The 19,424-nt window shown below is 33.3% G+C and overlaps 1 protein-coding gene across 1 annotated transcript; it reads left to right on the plus strand.

The window, feature by feature from the left end:
* The first annotated feature begins 1,891 nt into the window (after positions 1-1,891).
* LOC127728892 (salivary glue protein Sgs-3-like) lies at positions 1,892-18,442 on the plus strand. The gene is made up of 6 exons (XM_052236477.1): positions 1,892-1,993; positions 4,755-4,887; positions 5,759-5,899; positions 7,008-7,025; positions 14,599-14,844; positions 18,435-18,442. Exons 1-6 carry the CDS (start codon positions 1,892-1,894, stop codon positions 18,440-18,442), a joined length of 648 nt encoding a protein of 215 aa, XP_052092437.1.
* Positions 18,443-19,424: the final 982 nt, after the last annotated feature.

Consider the following 19,424-nt stretch of genomic DNA (forward strand, 5'->3'; position numbering starts at 1 on the left):
TGAGTAATAGACGTTCATGACACTCAAGAAATCTGACATATCAATAATTGCCATTTCTGAGTGACGCGAAATTTTCAATTGGCATTTATCCGTTTTACATTCGGTAGGTATCCGTTATCCTTCCGTTCATGTCCGTTTCCCATCGGTTCATCATCCGTTTTATCTATCCGTTATACTTCCGGTAGAAGTCCGTTGGTGAATTTGTATAGCGGAACTCTAACGGTGTAAAACAGACAAGTAACGGATACAAAACGGAAAAGAAACGGACGAGTACCGTACAAAACAGACGCCTATCGGACGTTCAACGGACACTTCATCCGTTGGACGTCCGTTCAAAATTTTGAACATGCTCAAAATTTTCCACCTGACAGAACGGACGTCGACGGATAAAACGGACGCTAAACGAACATGAAACGGATATGGACGGACGTCTAACGGATAAGAACGGACGTCTAACGGACATGAACGGATTGAAAAAAATGTATCCGCTCGGCATCCGTTCGAGCTATCCGTTAAGGTGTGACCGAGGCTTTAAGCATTCATATTTGAAGATGTTTAATCCTAAGACCAAACCGACTAGGATAGACATCACCCGACATATATTCCTACATAGCCTATAGCTAGATGGCAAATTCCTATGTGAAAAAAACTGAACAAACGCACGATCGTCATGTCTGAAAGTATATATTACATAATTTACCGATCTGATCTGATCAACGCTCATAGAGTCTTTGCATGCCATTTACATAAAGGTACATTTTGTATGAGGGAGTTTAGGGTAATTTTTGAAGAAAATTTAATGTGTAAAACCTTTTCTCATTTTTATGACTATTTCAATGAGGTAGATTTAAACGACATATGCTTGAGGTAAAAATCATCTTTATTTATACCCCTTCAAAGGAGATATCACCTTTGTTACTAGATGCAAACTATCCTGAATAACATGTTTCTTCATCAAGGTTACATAACTAGGCCATACCCGCGAGATCGCGGGTCCGTGACTGAATTAAAAAACCTACGCCTTATTTTTAGCCTGGATTTTTAGAATTCGTATTGTCAAATTGTAAAGTCACGCTGATTATAAGGTGATCATTACCCGTGTTTATAGCAAATTCTGAATACACCGTTTGGTTGTGCGCCTGACAGAGGCGGAACGTACAGATTAGGTAACAGTGAACAGGTAATTTTGTGACATATATACTATTGAAATCGGTATCAGATTCGACCCGGAACTTATTAATTATTGGTAGTATTAATTATGTGGTAAACAAAAGGGCCTGGAATAGTGTAATTTTTAATCTACACCATTGTTCTATATTATTTATATATAAAGTTAAATTCTGTGATCAGAACGTCGAATGAGCATGCGCGAAAGCGTATAAGACACAGATCGATAACGGTCTCCGAATTTGGATATTTTCTCAAAAATTAGCGTTTTCTGTGGAAAAAAGATTGTTTCAAAGACAAATTTAGGAAGTACAAAACACTACATTTATACGTCATCTCACAAATATTTCCGACTTTTTATGGTTTCAGAGAAGTTGCGGCTCAATGAGTTCGGTCTCTTCCTTTAGTAGTATAGATTAAGTATATCTTCAAAGTACGATGATGATGGTCTTTGTGTATGTAATATCATATTTATCCAAATTCTATTCTGAAAATTCCTAAAATTCAACGTTTGAAGGATCGATCATTTGCTAATAGTGTATTTTATTTGTTGTCTTTTATGTCATATAAATGAATATAGTAAGATAGGTAGTGGTTGAGACACATTTTAAGACTCTGCTGACCCAAATGTCTTTTGGTAACTTGTTTGGTTGCTGTCTCAATGTATAATCTTGAATTTAATACTAATGGTAAATTATCGCATAAACACATACAGATTTGCAGAATGAATAATATTGATGGAGCTATCAGAGGACAATGCATGAATGATCCTAGTCAACATGGTATAAATGTAAGTATGAATGATCCTAGTCAGCATGGTATAAATGTAAGTACGAATGATGTTACCTAACATGGTATACATGTACATATACAAAATATGTACAATGTCGGAAAATGTAAAAAAAATATTTGTATGAGCTTAAGAAAAAGGACGACAAGCGAGGCTCGCCGAGCTTTTCTCCGGTTTCATAGCGTGTACAAATAAATTTTATAATTTCGACAATATACATGTATTGTTTTTATTCTATTATTCACACCCGTCACATGAAGGTTAAGTTGTTTAAATCCAAATAGATGTCTCTGATTTTTCAACTTTAAACGCGGACCTAAAATGAACTTTCATCCCAAAAGACATATTCATATTATCGTTTGCTCAACATTGAAGTAGAGTAACAGGAGAAATTTGTTTGTACAAGTACAAATAAAGCAAAAATGTACATGTGTACATATTAATTGTACAATAGTTGGTTGATTGCAGGATACAAGTAATTACTAACTTTACCAGTTTACAGTGAGAATATGGTGGGAAGACGTAATAGATCAATATAAAATAACCCTGTTTCTGTGATATTTTTCCGACAATAACTTACCATTTAGACAGATGAGATGAAAGATGTTATACTACTGTCTATCTTACAATATACGAAAAGATCTCAATGATACATATCATTAATTTTTCTGTTAGTAAACCTTTTAGGATTGTACAACTGAGAAGGAATTAGAGCAAAGCATATAGTCTTAATTGACTAGGATTGCCGGGTTTCCTATATCGATGGTCTGTGGTACTCTCCGGGCACTCCAACTTCCTCCACAATAAATAACTGCCCACTATGATATGGGTCATTTTCAAAAAAATGTCGAATGTTCAGTACCCCTGTATAATGTTTTTAATTTTTAATGGAAAATGCAGTTGTAAGTGTTTAAACGTAAGTTTGTAGGATTTATCAGTTAGAGCATCAATGATAAACACGATTAAGATCTATTTTGATAAGATTACAATATATTTAAGTCCGATTTTTGCGTAATATCAGGGTAAAAATGATTTTTTTTTCTATTTTCTGATTGCCTTGATATCTGCAAAAGCAACGATTTTAGAATGTTAATGAAAACTCTTACGAAAGATCACAGCTTATTTCTCATACTATGTAATATTTTTACTACATACTAAATTCAATCGGCGTACATAAAATGCATGTCTTTTCTGTTACCGCTACTAGATCAACCCTTAAATTGTTTCTCCCTATGAATATGGAACTATTCAGTGATGTCTATGTTGTTACCAATAAATGTAAAATTACCACAATATTAGACTTGTAAAAAGTGCAATTACTTGTTGGAAACCAAACTCAAACAAACTCATTAAAAATTATCGCTGCACCAAAGGGAGTAGTTATTTCACAGCGGCATTCATAAATGAAGAAATGTTTGACTAAAACGTCTTTAAAAAGTATATAATGAAATATTATTTTAAAGATAACGAAATGTTTGCTTGTTTTAACTCATTTAATCCATCATTTTCTACATAAGGAAATGCCTGTACCAAGTCAGGAATATGACAGTTGTTTTCCATTTGTTTGATGTGTTTGAGCTTTTGATTTTGCCATTTGATAAAAGACTTTCTGTTTTGAATTTTCCTTGGAGTTCGGTATTTTTGTTATTTTACTTTTTAAAGGTGACAATGTCTTAATCTTTGCAATTGAGAATATACAAAATGCAATACTGCTATCGGTAACAGGATAGACAAAAAGGGTAACAGGATAGAACTTAATATGGTGATATATCGTTAACGTACGTTCCTGTTACCAAAAAACAAAACGACAAAAGTAAACCAACATGCAAGGGAATTACTTGATGTTCGGATTATTAGAAAGAAAATGCTGAACATTATGAATTACTATCTTAGTCTTGCGTTGCTGGTGGTTATTTTTATAACCTTCGAAAGCCAATTTTTAGAAGTATTTTTTCAGTACAACAGGGAAAATTGACAAATAATCTATCATTACACAGAATGAAAACATATAGAAATTTTTACTCTTGAAAAAAATCTTATCGGCAATGAAAAACAAGCTTTAAATTTTATCGAAACCTTTTCTAAATAACCCAAAATTTCTTCTGAACATGGTAACAGGAGAGACAAAATATTGCACCACCTATCAAAAAATGTTTCAATATATTCTTGTATGACATTATTGCATCTTTTGATATGTTGTTCCATAAGTATTGTTTATTTTGATTTGCTTATGAAGAGGGTGGTTTAAATTTATAACTTTTATTCAATTTTGCAATTTCAAGATTCGACATTTTTTTTAAATGACCCTATGTTATAGCAACACTAGCTGAATGTGACGTTAAACAACAATACACAAGTTGGTATTCGATATAAGACAATATTGCCTTTGTTTGGCACTCATTCTTTTTAATGGTTAACATGAATTTCTTTTATATGTATACGTGTGATGTTCTCGCTACAATGAACACTAGATACACATATTTGGAGAAATGAACATTTGTTTAAAGATGCGAAACATAAAAAATAAAGAGTTTAGGAAATATTTGATATTGCAAATTTGTATTTAACCTGTTTCAATTTTGTGCTTACTAGTCGAATTGTTTATTCTTTTGTTAAGGAGACCGTTTTCAAACCATCATGTATAACCAAAAAATCTCATCATAGATATCATAGATCAGTTAGTTTTTAGGTATATATATATATATGAGCTATGATTAAACAAAATACATTCTTACATGCTGTATAAAGTTTTAGATATGACTGACATTAAATAATTAAATGTTTACCTTAATAAAAGGTGAGGTTTGGATGTCCAGTTTTTCTGAGGACAGGACAGGAATGCTACTGTAATACCAATCGGTGTGTTAACGAGGCACGTCCTGCTACAACAACATCAACTACAACAACTACCACAGCTCCTCTCCCATCTGGTTAGTTTTTTAAGTTTAGTATCTGTTTTTACAAATTGAAGGTGTCCGGACTCTCAGGCTTAACAATTAAAAAAAAAACATTATTTTTTACTCATGACAAACTCATTACGCGTTCGTTTGATGAGTAATAGGAGCAATAACATTTAAATAACTCTTTTTGTCTCTCTAACGGCAGTTTAATATTAAACAATTTCACCTTGGTGGCAAGGAATTCAAAAAAGTAGCTGAATATATATATATTGAAAATAATTTCTTCAGGGTTTACTATAATTTGCTAAAAAGGAAACTGAATATATGTAAACTGAAAGACTTAAAAGCGAGCGACATATAATACTCTGCATACAATACCAGATGAAACTAAATTGTTCACAATGTTCTTGCTCTGAACAAAGGTTTTATTAAAAGCTTTTTAAGACGATGGCGCCATTACATGAAGTATAATCCGCCATGTTGTTACGTGATCGGTACTGTAAACGAGAGAATTTTTCCGTTTGTTTTTCAACAAACGGATTTTCCGGTGCCATTGACAAGCACTATTCGGAGAGAAAAAAAACCTTTACTATTTTTTTCATCTAGTTCATCGTATTTAAATTAGAGAAACGTCATAGGTGAGAGACAAAACAAATATGGCCGTCTACGGAACGACAAAATTATACTTTTGACAAAATGAATAGAAGAGAGGCGAGAGATACCAAAGGCACATTAAAAATCATTAGTCCAAAACAAACTGACAATGTCATGGCAAAAGAAAAACGAAAATCAACCAAAAAACAAACCAATGTTTACAAAAACACAACATAGAAAACCAAAGACTGAGCAACACGAACTTACCGAAATCAATACTTAATAGGAATAATCCATTTTTGTACAGGGGTGCCCACACTTAATCCATTGTGTATAGACCACGATACAAGATGCGCATCATTTAAAGACCAGCTTTGCCATGCTACCGCACATGCGTATGTCATTGCAACATGTGCCAGAACGTGTAACAGGTGTGACGAGTTTATAGGTATGTGTAATGTTGATTACTGTTACCTTAGCATGGTATTCTCTTTAATTGTATACAATGTCGTCATGTGAATTTTTACATCTTCTAATTGGCAAGTACTTTGGTTGAAGATACATTTCTTTTTTGTCTGTGATTTTTTTACTGTTTATAAAATTATTTAATTGTGCTTATATAAAAATAAGGAGATGTGGTATGATTGCCAGTGAGACAACTATCCCCCAAAGTTCAAATGAAGTGGGTGTAAGCAATTATAGGCAACTGTGCGGCCTTCAACAATGAGAAAAACCTATACCGTATAGTCGGCTATAAAAAGGCCCCGACATAAAAAAATAGGAAACAATTCAATTGAGAAAACAACGGCCTAATGTATAACAAAACAATTAAAGAAAAACAAATATGACAGACATGAACTAACGACAACCACTGAACTTCAGGCTCCTGACTTGGGATAGGTACATATAGAATGTTTGCCACTCTCTCGTGTCACTCTCTCAGACAAGGATGAGCTTAGATTTGTTTGCCCTTTTGTTTAAGGTCTTTTGATTTTGTGCTTACCAATGTTTATATTTTTCCCCTTGCGCGATTTAAGTCTAGAGATTAACTGATGAAAGTTATTCCAGAAACATGTGTCGGGCTCACGGCGATCATTCATACGAGACGGGTTTTGTAAGTTCATCCACTACATATACACTCGAAAAAATAAATGCTGACGTATTATAGATTGGTTGTAAGCAATACAAACAAGTTTTTAAGATTGTTTTTCTCATGTACTTTTTCTGCTTTATTCTGAAACAAAATTCGGTGTAGAAGTGGTGCTAAATTAATGTACAAATTAAATGATAACATAAGTCAAAAGGTGTGTTTTCACGTCCCACTCTTCTAAATAAAGCGTATCATGTTTGAGATTTTATATCAACGTGGTTGATAACACATATTTATTTATCTATAAAATATTGGTTATTTTTACCAATTGACTATGTATATTTTCACGAACTTTGATAGTTATGCACGCAAAACCGTTGTTTATACAAAAAGTAAAAAGTTTGAAAAAATTCGGTAAAGCAGTGAAATAAATGTAAAAAATGCATTCAAGATATTTCAATTTTAGCTTCTTTACACCTACCAAGTAAGTAAACTTAATTACATTATTTAATATTTCATTTTAAAATGTTGAGTTTAGAAAAGATATACAATGGAAATTCAAGGAAATAAAGGCAAACATTAGAATTGTTTCATTTAAAGTATTTTTTTTAAATAGTCCGGTAGTCTCACGACGTTTTGTTAAATGAGATCCGACGGAAAGGTTTAAAACAAAATTGGTATTAAAAATGATAGAAAGTTAGGACTAGAATACCTGATACTTTTTAATACTTTGCAACTTTGTGAAACAAATACTGTCATTTCTAACATTTACGATGAACACACATCATCTATTTTGTATGAGCTATATGGTGAGTGAAATTCTAATACTGTTTATAAACGAATATCCATGAGGCCCAAAAATAACAAAGAGATAATAAGGTTTTGGCAGTATTTGGCTAGTTTTATCTTGAATAAAATTTAACATATATGATATAAAATATGTATTTAAATTGAAAATCTTGCTCTGAAATATATTTATCAATGCCTATATTTAATATATGTGTAAATTATAATGTGGTTACCGCAAATTATGACAGACCACTAATATAAATATATGTAAGTAATATGTCTGATACGAGTAGTTGACTGATGAGCCCTGGTAATCAAAGGCTATCATTACTGTTCACTGAATATATGAATGTTGAATCCAGCGCAGCGAAATATGCCAATGTTACTTTTATTATTCTTCCCTTAGTTTATTTATTTTGTATTTACATTGTATCATAGGTCAAATTTATTTGTTCAGTGTATGTTCAATGGTGTTAATATGTCCTTTGATTGAGTTAAGCTATTTCAGTTGATATTTTATAGTGTGTCTTTGTATGTTGTGATGTTACACTATCGTTTCAATAAAAAGGGTGAAGGTTTGGTACCATTAAAATGTTTAAACCCGCTGCATTTGTTTGCACCTGTCCTAAGTCAGGAATCTGATGTTCAGTAGTTGTCGTTTGTTGATGTGGTTCATAAGTGTTTCTCGTTTCTCGTTTTTTATATAGATTAGACCGTTGGTTTTCCCGTTTGAATGGTTTTACACTGGTAATTTTTGGGGCCCTTTATAGCTTACTGTTCGGTGTGAGCTAAGGCTCCGTGCTGAAGACCGTACTGTGACCTATAATGGTTTACTTTTATAAATTTTGACTTGGATGGAGAGTTGTCTCATTGGCACTCATACCACATCTTCTTATATCTACAAATTGTCCGATAAGATCAGAGTAACAACTTGATCTGATTGGACAACCGTCACTGAAAAGAGTGGTGAAGCTGCTCAAAGCTGTGCCATATACAATTCAATATATTTACTTGAATGTCCCTTTGGTATATTTCGCCTCTTTTTCAAGTTCCTAGTAAATTACTTCTGACATCAGATATAGAATGTTAACATAACAATTGTTTTAATAATAGTCGGGGAAGGTTAAATTCATGCCAATATTACTGATAATCATTTCTAATCCTCCCTGGAGTGTATTCAAGAAAATTTTTCCCAATGACGTCAAATGTACTCCATCTTTCATTAGGAATGATTCATTAGCCTTTATATCAGGGTAACTGATGTAACAACCATATGTTTTGGTTAATAATGATACTTTAGAGGTATTAACCCTCATTGTACATGTTTCCATGGCATCAATATTGTCAGAGTAACGACAACTAGGTCTCGAAATAATTGGAATCCAGACAAAATCTGTGTTCAACATCAGTGGACGCATCCAACTGAACTGTTTCCTTATTAGTTCACAAAGAGCTTTTGTACTTTCTTTCCCTATAGCATTGCTTCCAATATGTAAAACTAATAATAGTTGTCGAATATTCATATTTTAACATGGTTCTTATTTGTTGTTTCATGTTCATCACTTTACCTCTACATTTTCCTTGTCACCAAATATTAACTCCCATCCTCTGTAGCCCCAAGTTTACCCCTCCCGGTCTTCCTCTGGCTTCCACAAAAGCATTCTTAATAATCGAGGATCCAATGATCCAAACTGTAGCATGTCCAACAATTCTTAGAAAGCAATTATTACATGCTTATACTGATGCAGGACATACCATTTATTTTCATAATACAATATATATTTAAATGCCAGCTCAAGACAGCATTATGAGATAAGCAATTATACAAACATATTTAAATGACAGAAATGTACATGTATAATGTTCAGGACAATAGAATCCTAATATAACGCAAAAAGGCCTGTGACTTCCAACGTCCAGTTTCTTTCATTTGTTCATCAGAAATACCCTCTAATGCGCATGTGGTTGACATGCTAATTCTAAATGAATGGAACTTAAATCAATTGTTTTCTATATTAATTACTGACAAAGACTTTTTAATAATGCTGAAAACTGGTATCTTGTAAGGAGGGATCCATCAAAATGACAAAATGAAGGTCCCAGATATGGGGGCAAACTTTAATAAATTTAGCCGTTATTTGTACTGGACAGACATTTTTGTTTTTCTGCTGCTTAGAAATAACGTTTTTTGCTACCGCAAATTATGACAGACCACTAATATAAATATATGTAAGTAATATGTCTGGTACGAGAAGTTGACTGATGAGCCCTGGTAATCAAAGGCTATGATTACTGTTCACTGAATATATGAATGTTGAATCCAGCGCAACGAAATATGCCAAATTGTTCGATAAGATCAGAGTAACAACTTTATTTGATTGGACAACCGTCATTGAAAAGAGGGGTGAAGCTGCGCAAAGCTGTGCCAAATACAATTCAATATATTTACTTGAATGTCCCTTTGGTATATTTCGCCTCTTTTTCAAGTTCATAGTAAATAACTTATGACATCAGATATAGAATGTTAACATAACAATTGTTTTAATAACAGTCGGGGAAGGTTAAATTCATGCCAAGATTACTGATAATCATTTCTAATCCTTCCTCCCTGGAGTGTATTCAAGAAAGACGTCAAATGCATTCATCTTTCATTAGGAATGATTGATTAGCCTTTATATCAGGGTAACGGATGAAACAACCATATGTTTTGGTTAAGAATGATGCTTTAGAGGTATTAACCCTCATTATACATGTTTCCATAGCATCAATATTGTCAGAGTAACGACAACTTGGTCTCGGAATAATTTGAGACCAGACAAAAACTGTGTCCAACATCAGTAGACGCATCCAACTGAACTGTTTCCTTATTAGTTCACAAAGAGCTTTTGCACTTTCTTTCCCTATAGCATTGCTTCCAATATGTAAAACTAATAATAGTTAGAAATAACGATTTTTGTTCCAGAAGCAAAATGGTCAGTTTTAGATCAATAAAACCTCTAATCGTGCATCACGAATCTTTATATTTTCAAATTTTACAGTATGCATCTGCTTTTTTTTGCAATCAATTATTTCACCTACTCTCATAAAACTATGAAAGGCTAGCGAAAATGCGGTCATATACAATTTTGTCTTGTACCCGTTTTTGCAAATCACCGCCAATGACCTCAATGATTTTTCCAATATATCTCTCGTTATAGTTAATCTAGTGTCCTTTTAATTTGGGCATAAACCATAATTATTCCTTCAATCAATTTTCTAACCACAAATTTCTGTCTATTTTCTTCTAAATTGTTAATTTTATTAAAGAAACTTAAGCCTGAAATATAGCTAGATACTGTTGAGTGGGGCATTTTCTTTATAAAAAGATAAACGATGAACGATGTCAAGTCACCAAAAGGAATAGGCCAGATATCAGAACATTCCTGATTTTCTCCGAATTTAACAAATATGTCCATGCTATGCAAATATGCTTTCTGTGTACTGGGTGCTATTGAATTTATAAGTAAGTGATTCATTTCAGTTCTGAAATCATCGTCAGGAATTCTTGTGGGATTATTGATGGAGAACTATCTGCATTCGGGAACCATTCCATTAAACTTTGTTCCTGAAATTCAGAAAGAGAATCTGTGAGTGCATTGTGTTCACCCTCAATATGGTGTGCTCTAACTTGTATGTGGTTGTCCATAGTGAGAAAGACAGTTTGTCGTATCAATATCATAACTATCTTTGATTTTGGTGTTCTTTTGTTCACAATGCTTACTAATACCTGATTATCTATTCTTAACAAAATCTTTTTTATTTCTAAATGAAGGAATTCATATGATGAAGGACAGCACGATGGGAATAAGCCCCAAACATGTTATATCCAATAAAACATTACCTGCACTATCAGTGAATAATTCCAGACTTTCATTAGTCGACCAAAATCGATCAGGAAAAATAACACTGACCAATGAATGGATCTAGAAAATTAAACCAAACTCTAGCATTTGTTTTGACATACGAATTCAATCTGACAGTACAATAAGGCTTTCCATTCTTAACTGAAGCCATCAGATCGTAAAAACGACGGATGAATGCACGGGCTGATATAACATGTATAATAACCCTTGAACGAAATTCCATTAAACCAGTAATTGATTAAAGTTCCTTCAGTGCCATTTTCGTTTTCGACAAGACCTGATCAAACACGAATTTAAGTTTATCCAGTTTTTCAGGGAGGATTCTCAATGCCAGCTTTCATCCCAACCACTTTATCAAAAGAAGAATACTTTACTTTGCAAATTTCTGGATCAATGAAATCATTTACATTCCAGTTTGGAGGTTATGACAAGTGGGTTATAAGACGCCATCCCCCGTCATGTTTTGCTACAATCCCAATAGGAGATATTCTTAGAGTTGACATTGGTATTTTTGAAAGGGGCTCAACATTCTACCAACTTGAAGATGCACTTCTTGTGTAATTTTAAATTAGTTTCAGTTTTGTGATTTTCTGCCGAAATGAGATGGCTTGCAAAAAATGAGATCCTTGGACCAGTATAGTTTAATCTAAACCCCTCTATAAATCCCAATAATACCATTGCGGCATCAGTTTTGTTTTCATAATTTGACAGTAATTCTCGCAAAGGTTTAATTTTGACTGGGGTTTTGCCTTTGTCCCATAAATGTTCCAGGAGAACGGAATCTTGTGTTATTTTGCATTTGCTTAGGTGCAAGGGGTTGAAAATTAGATGATGTTTTTTGTGGTGTTTGAGGCCGGGCTGATCTGAATCTCTGAACAATCCTAGGTGACTGAGGATTATTAGAGTTAGTCACATTGCTACTACATGTAGTACAAAATATAACCGGATTTACATCACTATATTTTAAACAAGTATGTTTGTATGTGCAATATTGTTGGTTGGTGCACGTCCCATTATAATTGTATGCATATCATTTAAGAAAATTTCTTGTTGGTTTTTGTGCAATATTGAACTCTGTCCCATTCATTGGACCTGCTGGTTGCATATACAATAACCATAGATTAGTGTCTATGACAGACCAGGATCCAGCAGGCTCCTGTGATCTACGTAGTAAAAACTGTTCATCATGCAATTTCCACCCTAAACCTGCATAGCGTTTAGCCCCTAACCTGACAGTTTGCATATACTTCAACATTTCATGAAACTGAGATGTATGTATAGAACAATAAATACTGATATATATTAAAAAGGCATCCGTCCACATATCTATTGTGCTAATTCTTGTATCCTGTTGCTTAGGTTGTATATAATCTGTAAGTGTAAGTGTTTGATTTACTCTTGTTATGTTTTGTGAATTATTTAACAAACTGCCCATATCTACACAGTCCCCATTTATTACTTTTTGTTTGACATTTTGCGAAACGTTTCGCGATATGTCATCTGACGCCTTAACCGTTTCAATAGGTAGGGCATAACCTGAGTTAATAAAGGGTTGGTGAATTGTTGTATTACCTGGAGCAGGGTAAATTGTTTCTGCTGGCAGTGTTGCTTGGGTCATTATTGGACTGTGTTGTAGTACATTATTTGTCACAGTGTTAAAGCAGAGCTGTACAGGTGGTGTTCCACTTGTTCTAGGTAGTACTACATCCCTGGCTAATCTAGCTGAAATATTAACAGTCGCCTCTTCCTGTTGCTTCTTTGTATTTCTTTTTTAAGAAGATTATTTTCTCGTCACATTTTCGTCGTCTGCAACCTTGTCGTCGTATTTCGAAAAGGCCAAAGCGAGGTTGCGATCAAACTAATCAACACAAATGTTAAATATCCAATAGTGAACAACCAACTACTCAAATTAAGATATTCAAGTTTTAAAAACCTCATGGATAACGGGCTTTAAAATTGTAGATTTTAAATCCTTTTATCTTGAAAATACGCAGTTGTCTTAAATGACTAAAAATAAAGGATCTAGCTCTAAAAGAAATGCAAGAATAAGACTTTTTGAATGCTATTGGTAATTAAAAATGATAATATATGTTAAAATGTTATTGTTTTTCTGTATATTGAAGAAGAATAAAACATAACTATAAAATAAGTAACAAATAGAACGTAAATGACCGACATTAAACTTGACACTTGTAAATTTTTATGACTTGATTCGTGGTCTCTCTGTGTAGTGTTTTGTTGTTGTTGTTTTTTTTTTTTGTCTTTTTGTTTTGGGTTCTTTTTTTGGTCATTGCGTTTACTGTTTAATTCGACTTATTTATTGTTTTCGGTTACCCCCTTGGTGTCTTCTACCTTTTCAGATCACTTGGCGTCCGTCGTCGTCGTCGTCCTTCGGCGTTCATTACTTTTACAAAAATCTTTCTTCTGAAACTACTGTGCCAAATTTAACCAATCTTGGCCACACTTATCATTGGAGTATCTAGTTTAAAGAATGTGTCCGCCAACCAATATGACCGAAATGGCTGAAATTGAACATAGGGGTAAAATGCAATATTTGGCTATTATCATTAAAACTGTTTAAAATAGAGAAAATCCGGCTGGGGCAACATTGTTCAGAATGATGAGATATTATACCTAATGTCTTAATAAAAACTGTCAGACGGCTTCTTATACATGTAGGAGTTATTGCCCTTAATCAAGGATTATTCCCATTTGTTTTGCGTTTTTGTCTATTATCTTGAATTCTATAATAGATAGATAGAAACTATAAATAGCAAAAATGATCAGCAAGTGAAGATCTACAACTAAGTCTACATGGCCAAAATCGTTAGCCGACATCTTATTGAAGTTATTGCCCTTTTATGACGAGATCTACAAATAAACCTGTATGGCGGAAATCTTTAGTCGACTCTTTATTAGAGATATTGTCTTTTAATGATAATTTTTACCATTGTTATTGCGTTTTTTGCTTATTATCTTGTAAACTAAAAAAGATAAATAAAAACTTTAAAAAAGAAATGTGATCAACAGGATAAGATATACAAATACGTCAACAAGACTGAAACTGTCAATTATCTCTTAATACTGTTATTCCCCTTTAATGACGATGCAGGTGAGTGACACAGGCTCTTTGATATTAAGAATGACAAATTACAGAAACAAATTTTAGCAGATAGTGCATGGTGGCCGCAATCCACCTAACCCCGCCCCTTTTCCTAAGGTTTGAGTCTATCATTTTTTTATATCAAATAAAAGAATGATTTAAAAAAAAATACCGGACTTCTAACTCCTCATTGTTCGGCGCATACATGTTAATACTGGAAGTTGTATTCTACCTATATTATAAATTGATTTGTTATAAATAAGCACCAGCTTCAACTATACAACAAACCACATCGACGACAACTACACCAAAGACGACGTCAAGAACGTTACAACCGACAACATCTACAGCATCTCTCACGACCAATAAGAAACCCGTCAAATGTAACATGTGTGGGGATATTGATAGCTATATCCCATGCTTCTCTAGAGATGTCTTTAGGAACCAGTCGTCAGACTGTCCTGCTGGACTCAACTTTTGTATGACAGATATTTTTACTGATGCTGATGGTAATGCCGATCTTTTTAAACGGTTCGTATTAATACGTTTACAATAACCAATTTTATCCTGCAATCGACCTTTCTACTTTACAAATACAGGTGTACAGATAACACGAAGCGATAAACGTATACTAGACGTTAATTGTCCCCTGGTATCCTGCTTCTATTGCGAGCGTACGGTTATGTTCAAATTACTGTTTACATCACAGTTCAATTTGGGGTCCTCATTGCGGTCCGCGTTTTAGTCATGTCGATTTCATAAAAAAAACAGTATTCGTACAGTGTATTACAAAATAAAATATATTTGTACTCGCTACGAAACATGATAAAAACTCGGCAAGCCTCGCTTTTCTCTCTGTTTCTTAAGCTCGTCAAGTAAATTTATATTTCCCTACACTGTACGGATATTGTATATATTTTTATTTCATCGATAATTTTGAGTTTTTAATTCTTGAGTTTTTCAATTGATACGGCAAGTTATCCAATAATTCTGCTTTAATTCAAAGCAGAACAGAGGCAAACAAACATATTACACGACCAAGCAGGGGGCGCCTTGCACTTTTGCCAATTTTTGAAATTCCGTATTTCATTTGCGCCACAGGGTTTTATTTCATTTCTGCCAACAAAGAATATTGCTTTTGCGCCAATTTACAGGTAAAATATAACGGAAACGTTTCAGTATAAGTTGTATCATGAATACGAAGTTCGCATAAAAACATTGTAGGGTATGACCCAATTGGGTTAGTAAGAGAGTTCATACTCATTTCTAATACACAACAGAGAGTCACTTAAAGGTATTAAATGTTATCTTACCTCGTATAGATTTCTGGGGATATGATTGGTTAAAGGACTACACGTGGTGACTACATATATTAGATATAGGGTGTCCTAAAAAATATGGCGTTAGTTACCATATGTGATTAGTTACCATATGGGGTTAATAAGGAGTTACTTCCCTTTTTCAAAACAAACAAAAAACTGAAAGGTTTCAACAGATGAAGAAATTGATAATGAACGATTGAAATAAATTCATAAAACAAATTTAAAGCTAACAAGTTGTTATTGTTGGCATTTGTTTTTTGTATAAAGAAATGGAAGTAGGTTCTTAATACTAAGTATTGAAGACTTAATTACTTTGATATGCCGCTAGTCTAAATACCACATGTGAAGATAGTCGGTAAGATAAATTCGTTACACGGTGTGCTAGTGACCTAATACGATATATATATGGGGTCAGTAAATTCCATATATATCGTATTAGGTCACTAACACACCATGTATCTAATAGTATCGTGTTCACATATTAGCGGTGACAAAATGGACATAGTTCATTCGGAGACAAATAGAGGAGAAAATATATGCGTCTGTTTTAAGACCTCACATTTAGGATATCTAATGTATTGAAAAACAGAGATAAATTGTATAGATGTGCCCCAAAAAGTTGCAAAGCAAGAATCACAACCGATGTGGAATGCAAAACCATTATAAAAACATGATGAATGTGATTTATGATGAATATGTTATACAGTATTATGCTATCAAAACTATTAGATCTTATGTTTATACTATTTACCTGTATTAATGACGCAAATGAAATGTTTTTTTTTGGGGCGCAAATGAAATATGGTTTGTTGCGCAAATGAAAGATTTTTTTTTGTTGGCACAAATGAAATGCCATTTTGCGCAAAATCAAATCACCGCAAGTAGGCAATAGTTCAAGAAAATTTTAAAACATTTTCATATTTAGACCGCTGTAATTTAAACGAGACTAATCCTTGTCCTTTGTCTTAGAATAGGGCTTTCCATGCACTATGTTACGATGAAACCATTTTTATCGGCGATATTATAGTTCACTCTATATTTCACCCCGGCACATATATGCATATTAAGTGAAGTCTATATTTGGTTTTGGATATACGTCGTTTTGCTGCATATAGATATAAGAAGATGTGGCATGAGTGCCAATGAGACAACTCTCCATCCAAGTCACAATTTGTAAAAGTAAACCATTATAGGTCAAAGTACGGCCTTACCACGGTGCCTTTGCTCACACCGAACAGCAAGCTATAAAGGGCCCAAAAATGACTAGTGTAAAAACATTCAAACAGGAAAACCAAAGGTCTAATCTATATAAAAAACGAGAAACGAGAAACACGTATGAACCACATCAACAAACGACAACCACTGAACATCAGGTTCTCTTCAAGCCTACTTGAACTACACACTACATCATGATCACCTTAGTTTATATCTTAATAACTACAAATAACTACTTACAAAACCAGCTATAAGCCGTTTAGATTGCAAATCACCAAAATGAGAAAAGAAGTATCAAAATAGTCTTATTTTGTCAAAAAAGGAGATATGATTAGAGGCATTATCAGCTGGCACCTTAACTTGAAAAAATAGTATAAAAATAGTTGTATGAATTAATGAATGAATACGATGATATTGTAGCGATGCTTCTCTTGGTCTAGTAGATATATGGCTGCCCTCCATTAGCTGTGCTAGTGGAGTACTCCTTTTGCTAGGTTGATGAATAAAGAGGCATGTCGTACTGAAGTCCCCGGTTCGAACCCGGCTTTTACAGTGTTAATTTTGAAGGAACATTATGCTGTAGTGTTACAATATAATCTTGAATCCTTTCTACCGAAATGTCTATTGTGATTTGACTAGCTTTTAATAAATATGATATATTTAACCTGAAAGTGCTCATTTAAACTTTATTTGCTAGATTAGATACGACTCAGAGCATTTAGTTCACTAAAATATATATGTTATCGACATTGAAATCTGTGTAAACGATATCTTGAACCAACATATTTTATGGATAAAACAGTGGCTCATATTTTAATTAAAAAATCAAGTCTTAGAACATTTTCAAAGATTTTGCAGTGTTGCATTAAATACAAGGAGTATTAAGACTTAAAAAAATATATGAGAAGTTATCATAATGTCTTGTGAAAAAAATATAGCATGTTATTTGATTGATTTATAATACGTTTTGATTTCCGAATTCATGTGGCAAATTAAATGAGAGAAATGTTTGAATGGCTTATATGTCAACAATAAGATAATACATGTTTTGTTATACCATACCTTTCTGATAATAATTATAGTCTTCGCCAGTATATAACAGAGACTTAGTAACCGTATATGCATACAGAATTGAAAGAATAAGGACTTTAATCATTAAGCAAACTTAATTTTCTAAAATGCAATATAGATAGACATATAAACTACTAAAATACATAAGTAAGTATACAGCTTACTAAAATTCCTCACATCAAGAAAGAAAGCCTTTCGTGCCCTTAATCCTCAAATTTAGACAAAATGATTTAAATATTAGTACTCTTATTATTTTTTCTTTGATATAATGATAATGTTACAAAAAGTTATCAGTGCCGTCGGTGTATCTCACAACCAAAGAAGAAGTAATTGATTATTGGTTGTTTAACATCCAGTGGCAACTATTACATGCATGTTCAGGGCGTTCAGAGACAAAGCAGAAGATCATTGAACACGTATCATTGTTGCCAAATCTGGGTAAGGCCATCTAAAATTATTTTTGAAATATAACATAATAATATTCTTTGTAGGTGTGTAACAGAACAAACGTGTAACGCAAAATGGACCAATGATTCTGCGAAGTCTGATTATTGTAGAAAATATGGAGTGGTCACCAGCGATAATGCCTATGAATGTCATTTCTGTTGCACTGGGGATGGATGTAATACAAATATTAAACCTTCCGATACTACTCTTGTAGTACCGCATGCTTTTCTAATTGTCGGAAAATAAAAACATCATAATAAAATATTTTAGCTCTAATTTGTAGCGTAATCATTCAATTATACAAATTTCACTTTTCATTATTATTATGCTTTATCATTTTAAAGACAAAATGCACCTGAAAAGATTACAATGCATCTCATACTGAAGCCTTTTTCTGACGTTTTCTACAATGTCACGTGTTTTTTTACAATTGGTCAGTTTTTGGGTTGAGTAATTCTAATACCTTTTCGAATTGTTACCAGTAACTTCAACTTTTTACACACGAGAATAAAAAGAGAGATTAGTCAATGAGACAGCTACACAACAACACAAAAATCCAACATAAAAGATATCTAGAGGTCAGCATATTACGGTATATAATAAAAAGCTTCTGTCTCTGTCTGTTGTCAAGCTCAAACACACATAGTTTTGGTTGGTAAAGGAAAAAAATAAAAAAAATACTTCCAACTGTCGGCCGTTAACATAAAATATAATAACGGACACAATAAAAACAACAAATATTAAACTCAAAACAGCCACCAACTAGGCCTCTGGATATACAGCGTATGTGTCTCAATTCACCAGCATCATGCTTTTGCGGTCATAATCTTTAGATACAAGAATAGTCATCTGTAATTTAATATTCAGCTCTCCTACTCCTCCTTATAGAACGTACAATGGAAAGAAATTGGCTATAAAAATAACTATTATATCGGTATCACGGATGCCCCCCAAAAATTATATATACGATACTGACTCATCAATATTAAGTTTTGCTAAACTTTCGTTAGCACAACGATATTGAACGATATTGT

Source organism: Mytilus californianus, unplaced genomic scaffold (genome assembly GCF_021869535.1).
Source record: "Mytilus californianus isolate M0D057914Y unplaced genomic scaffold, xbMytCali1.0.p SCAF_2, whole genome shotgun sequence".
NCBI lineage: Eukaryota > Metazoa > Mollusca > Bivalvia > Mytilida > Mytilidae > Mytilus > Mytilus californianus.

What these genes read in the sequence shown, in the direction of transcription:
- LOC127728892 (XM_052236477.1), top strand. Translation starts at nt 1,892, where the DNA reads ATGAATAATATTGATGGAGCTATCAGAGGACAATGCATGAATGATCCT. An exon ending in CTAGTCAGCATGGTATAAAT is followed by an intron (nt 1,994 to 4,754) that starts GTAAGTACGAAT and finishes CCTTAATAAAAG; the next exon opens with GTGAGGTTTGGATGTCCAGT. An exon ending in CACAGCTCCTCTCCCATCTG is followed by an intron (nt 4,888 to 5,758) that starts GTTAGTTTTTTA and finishes ATTTTTGTACAG; the next exon opens with GGGTGCCCACACTTAATCCA.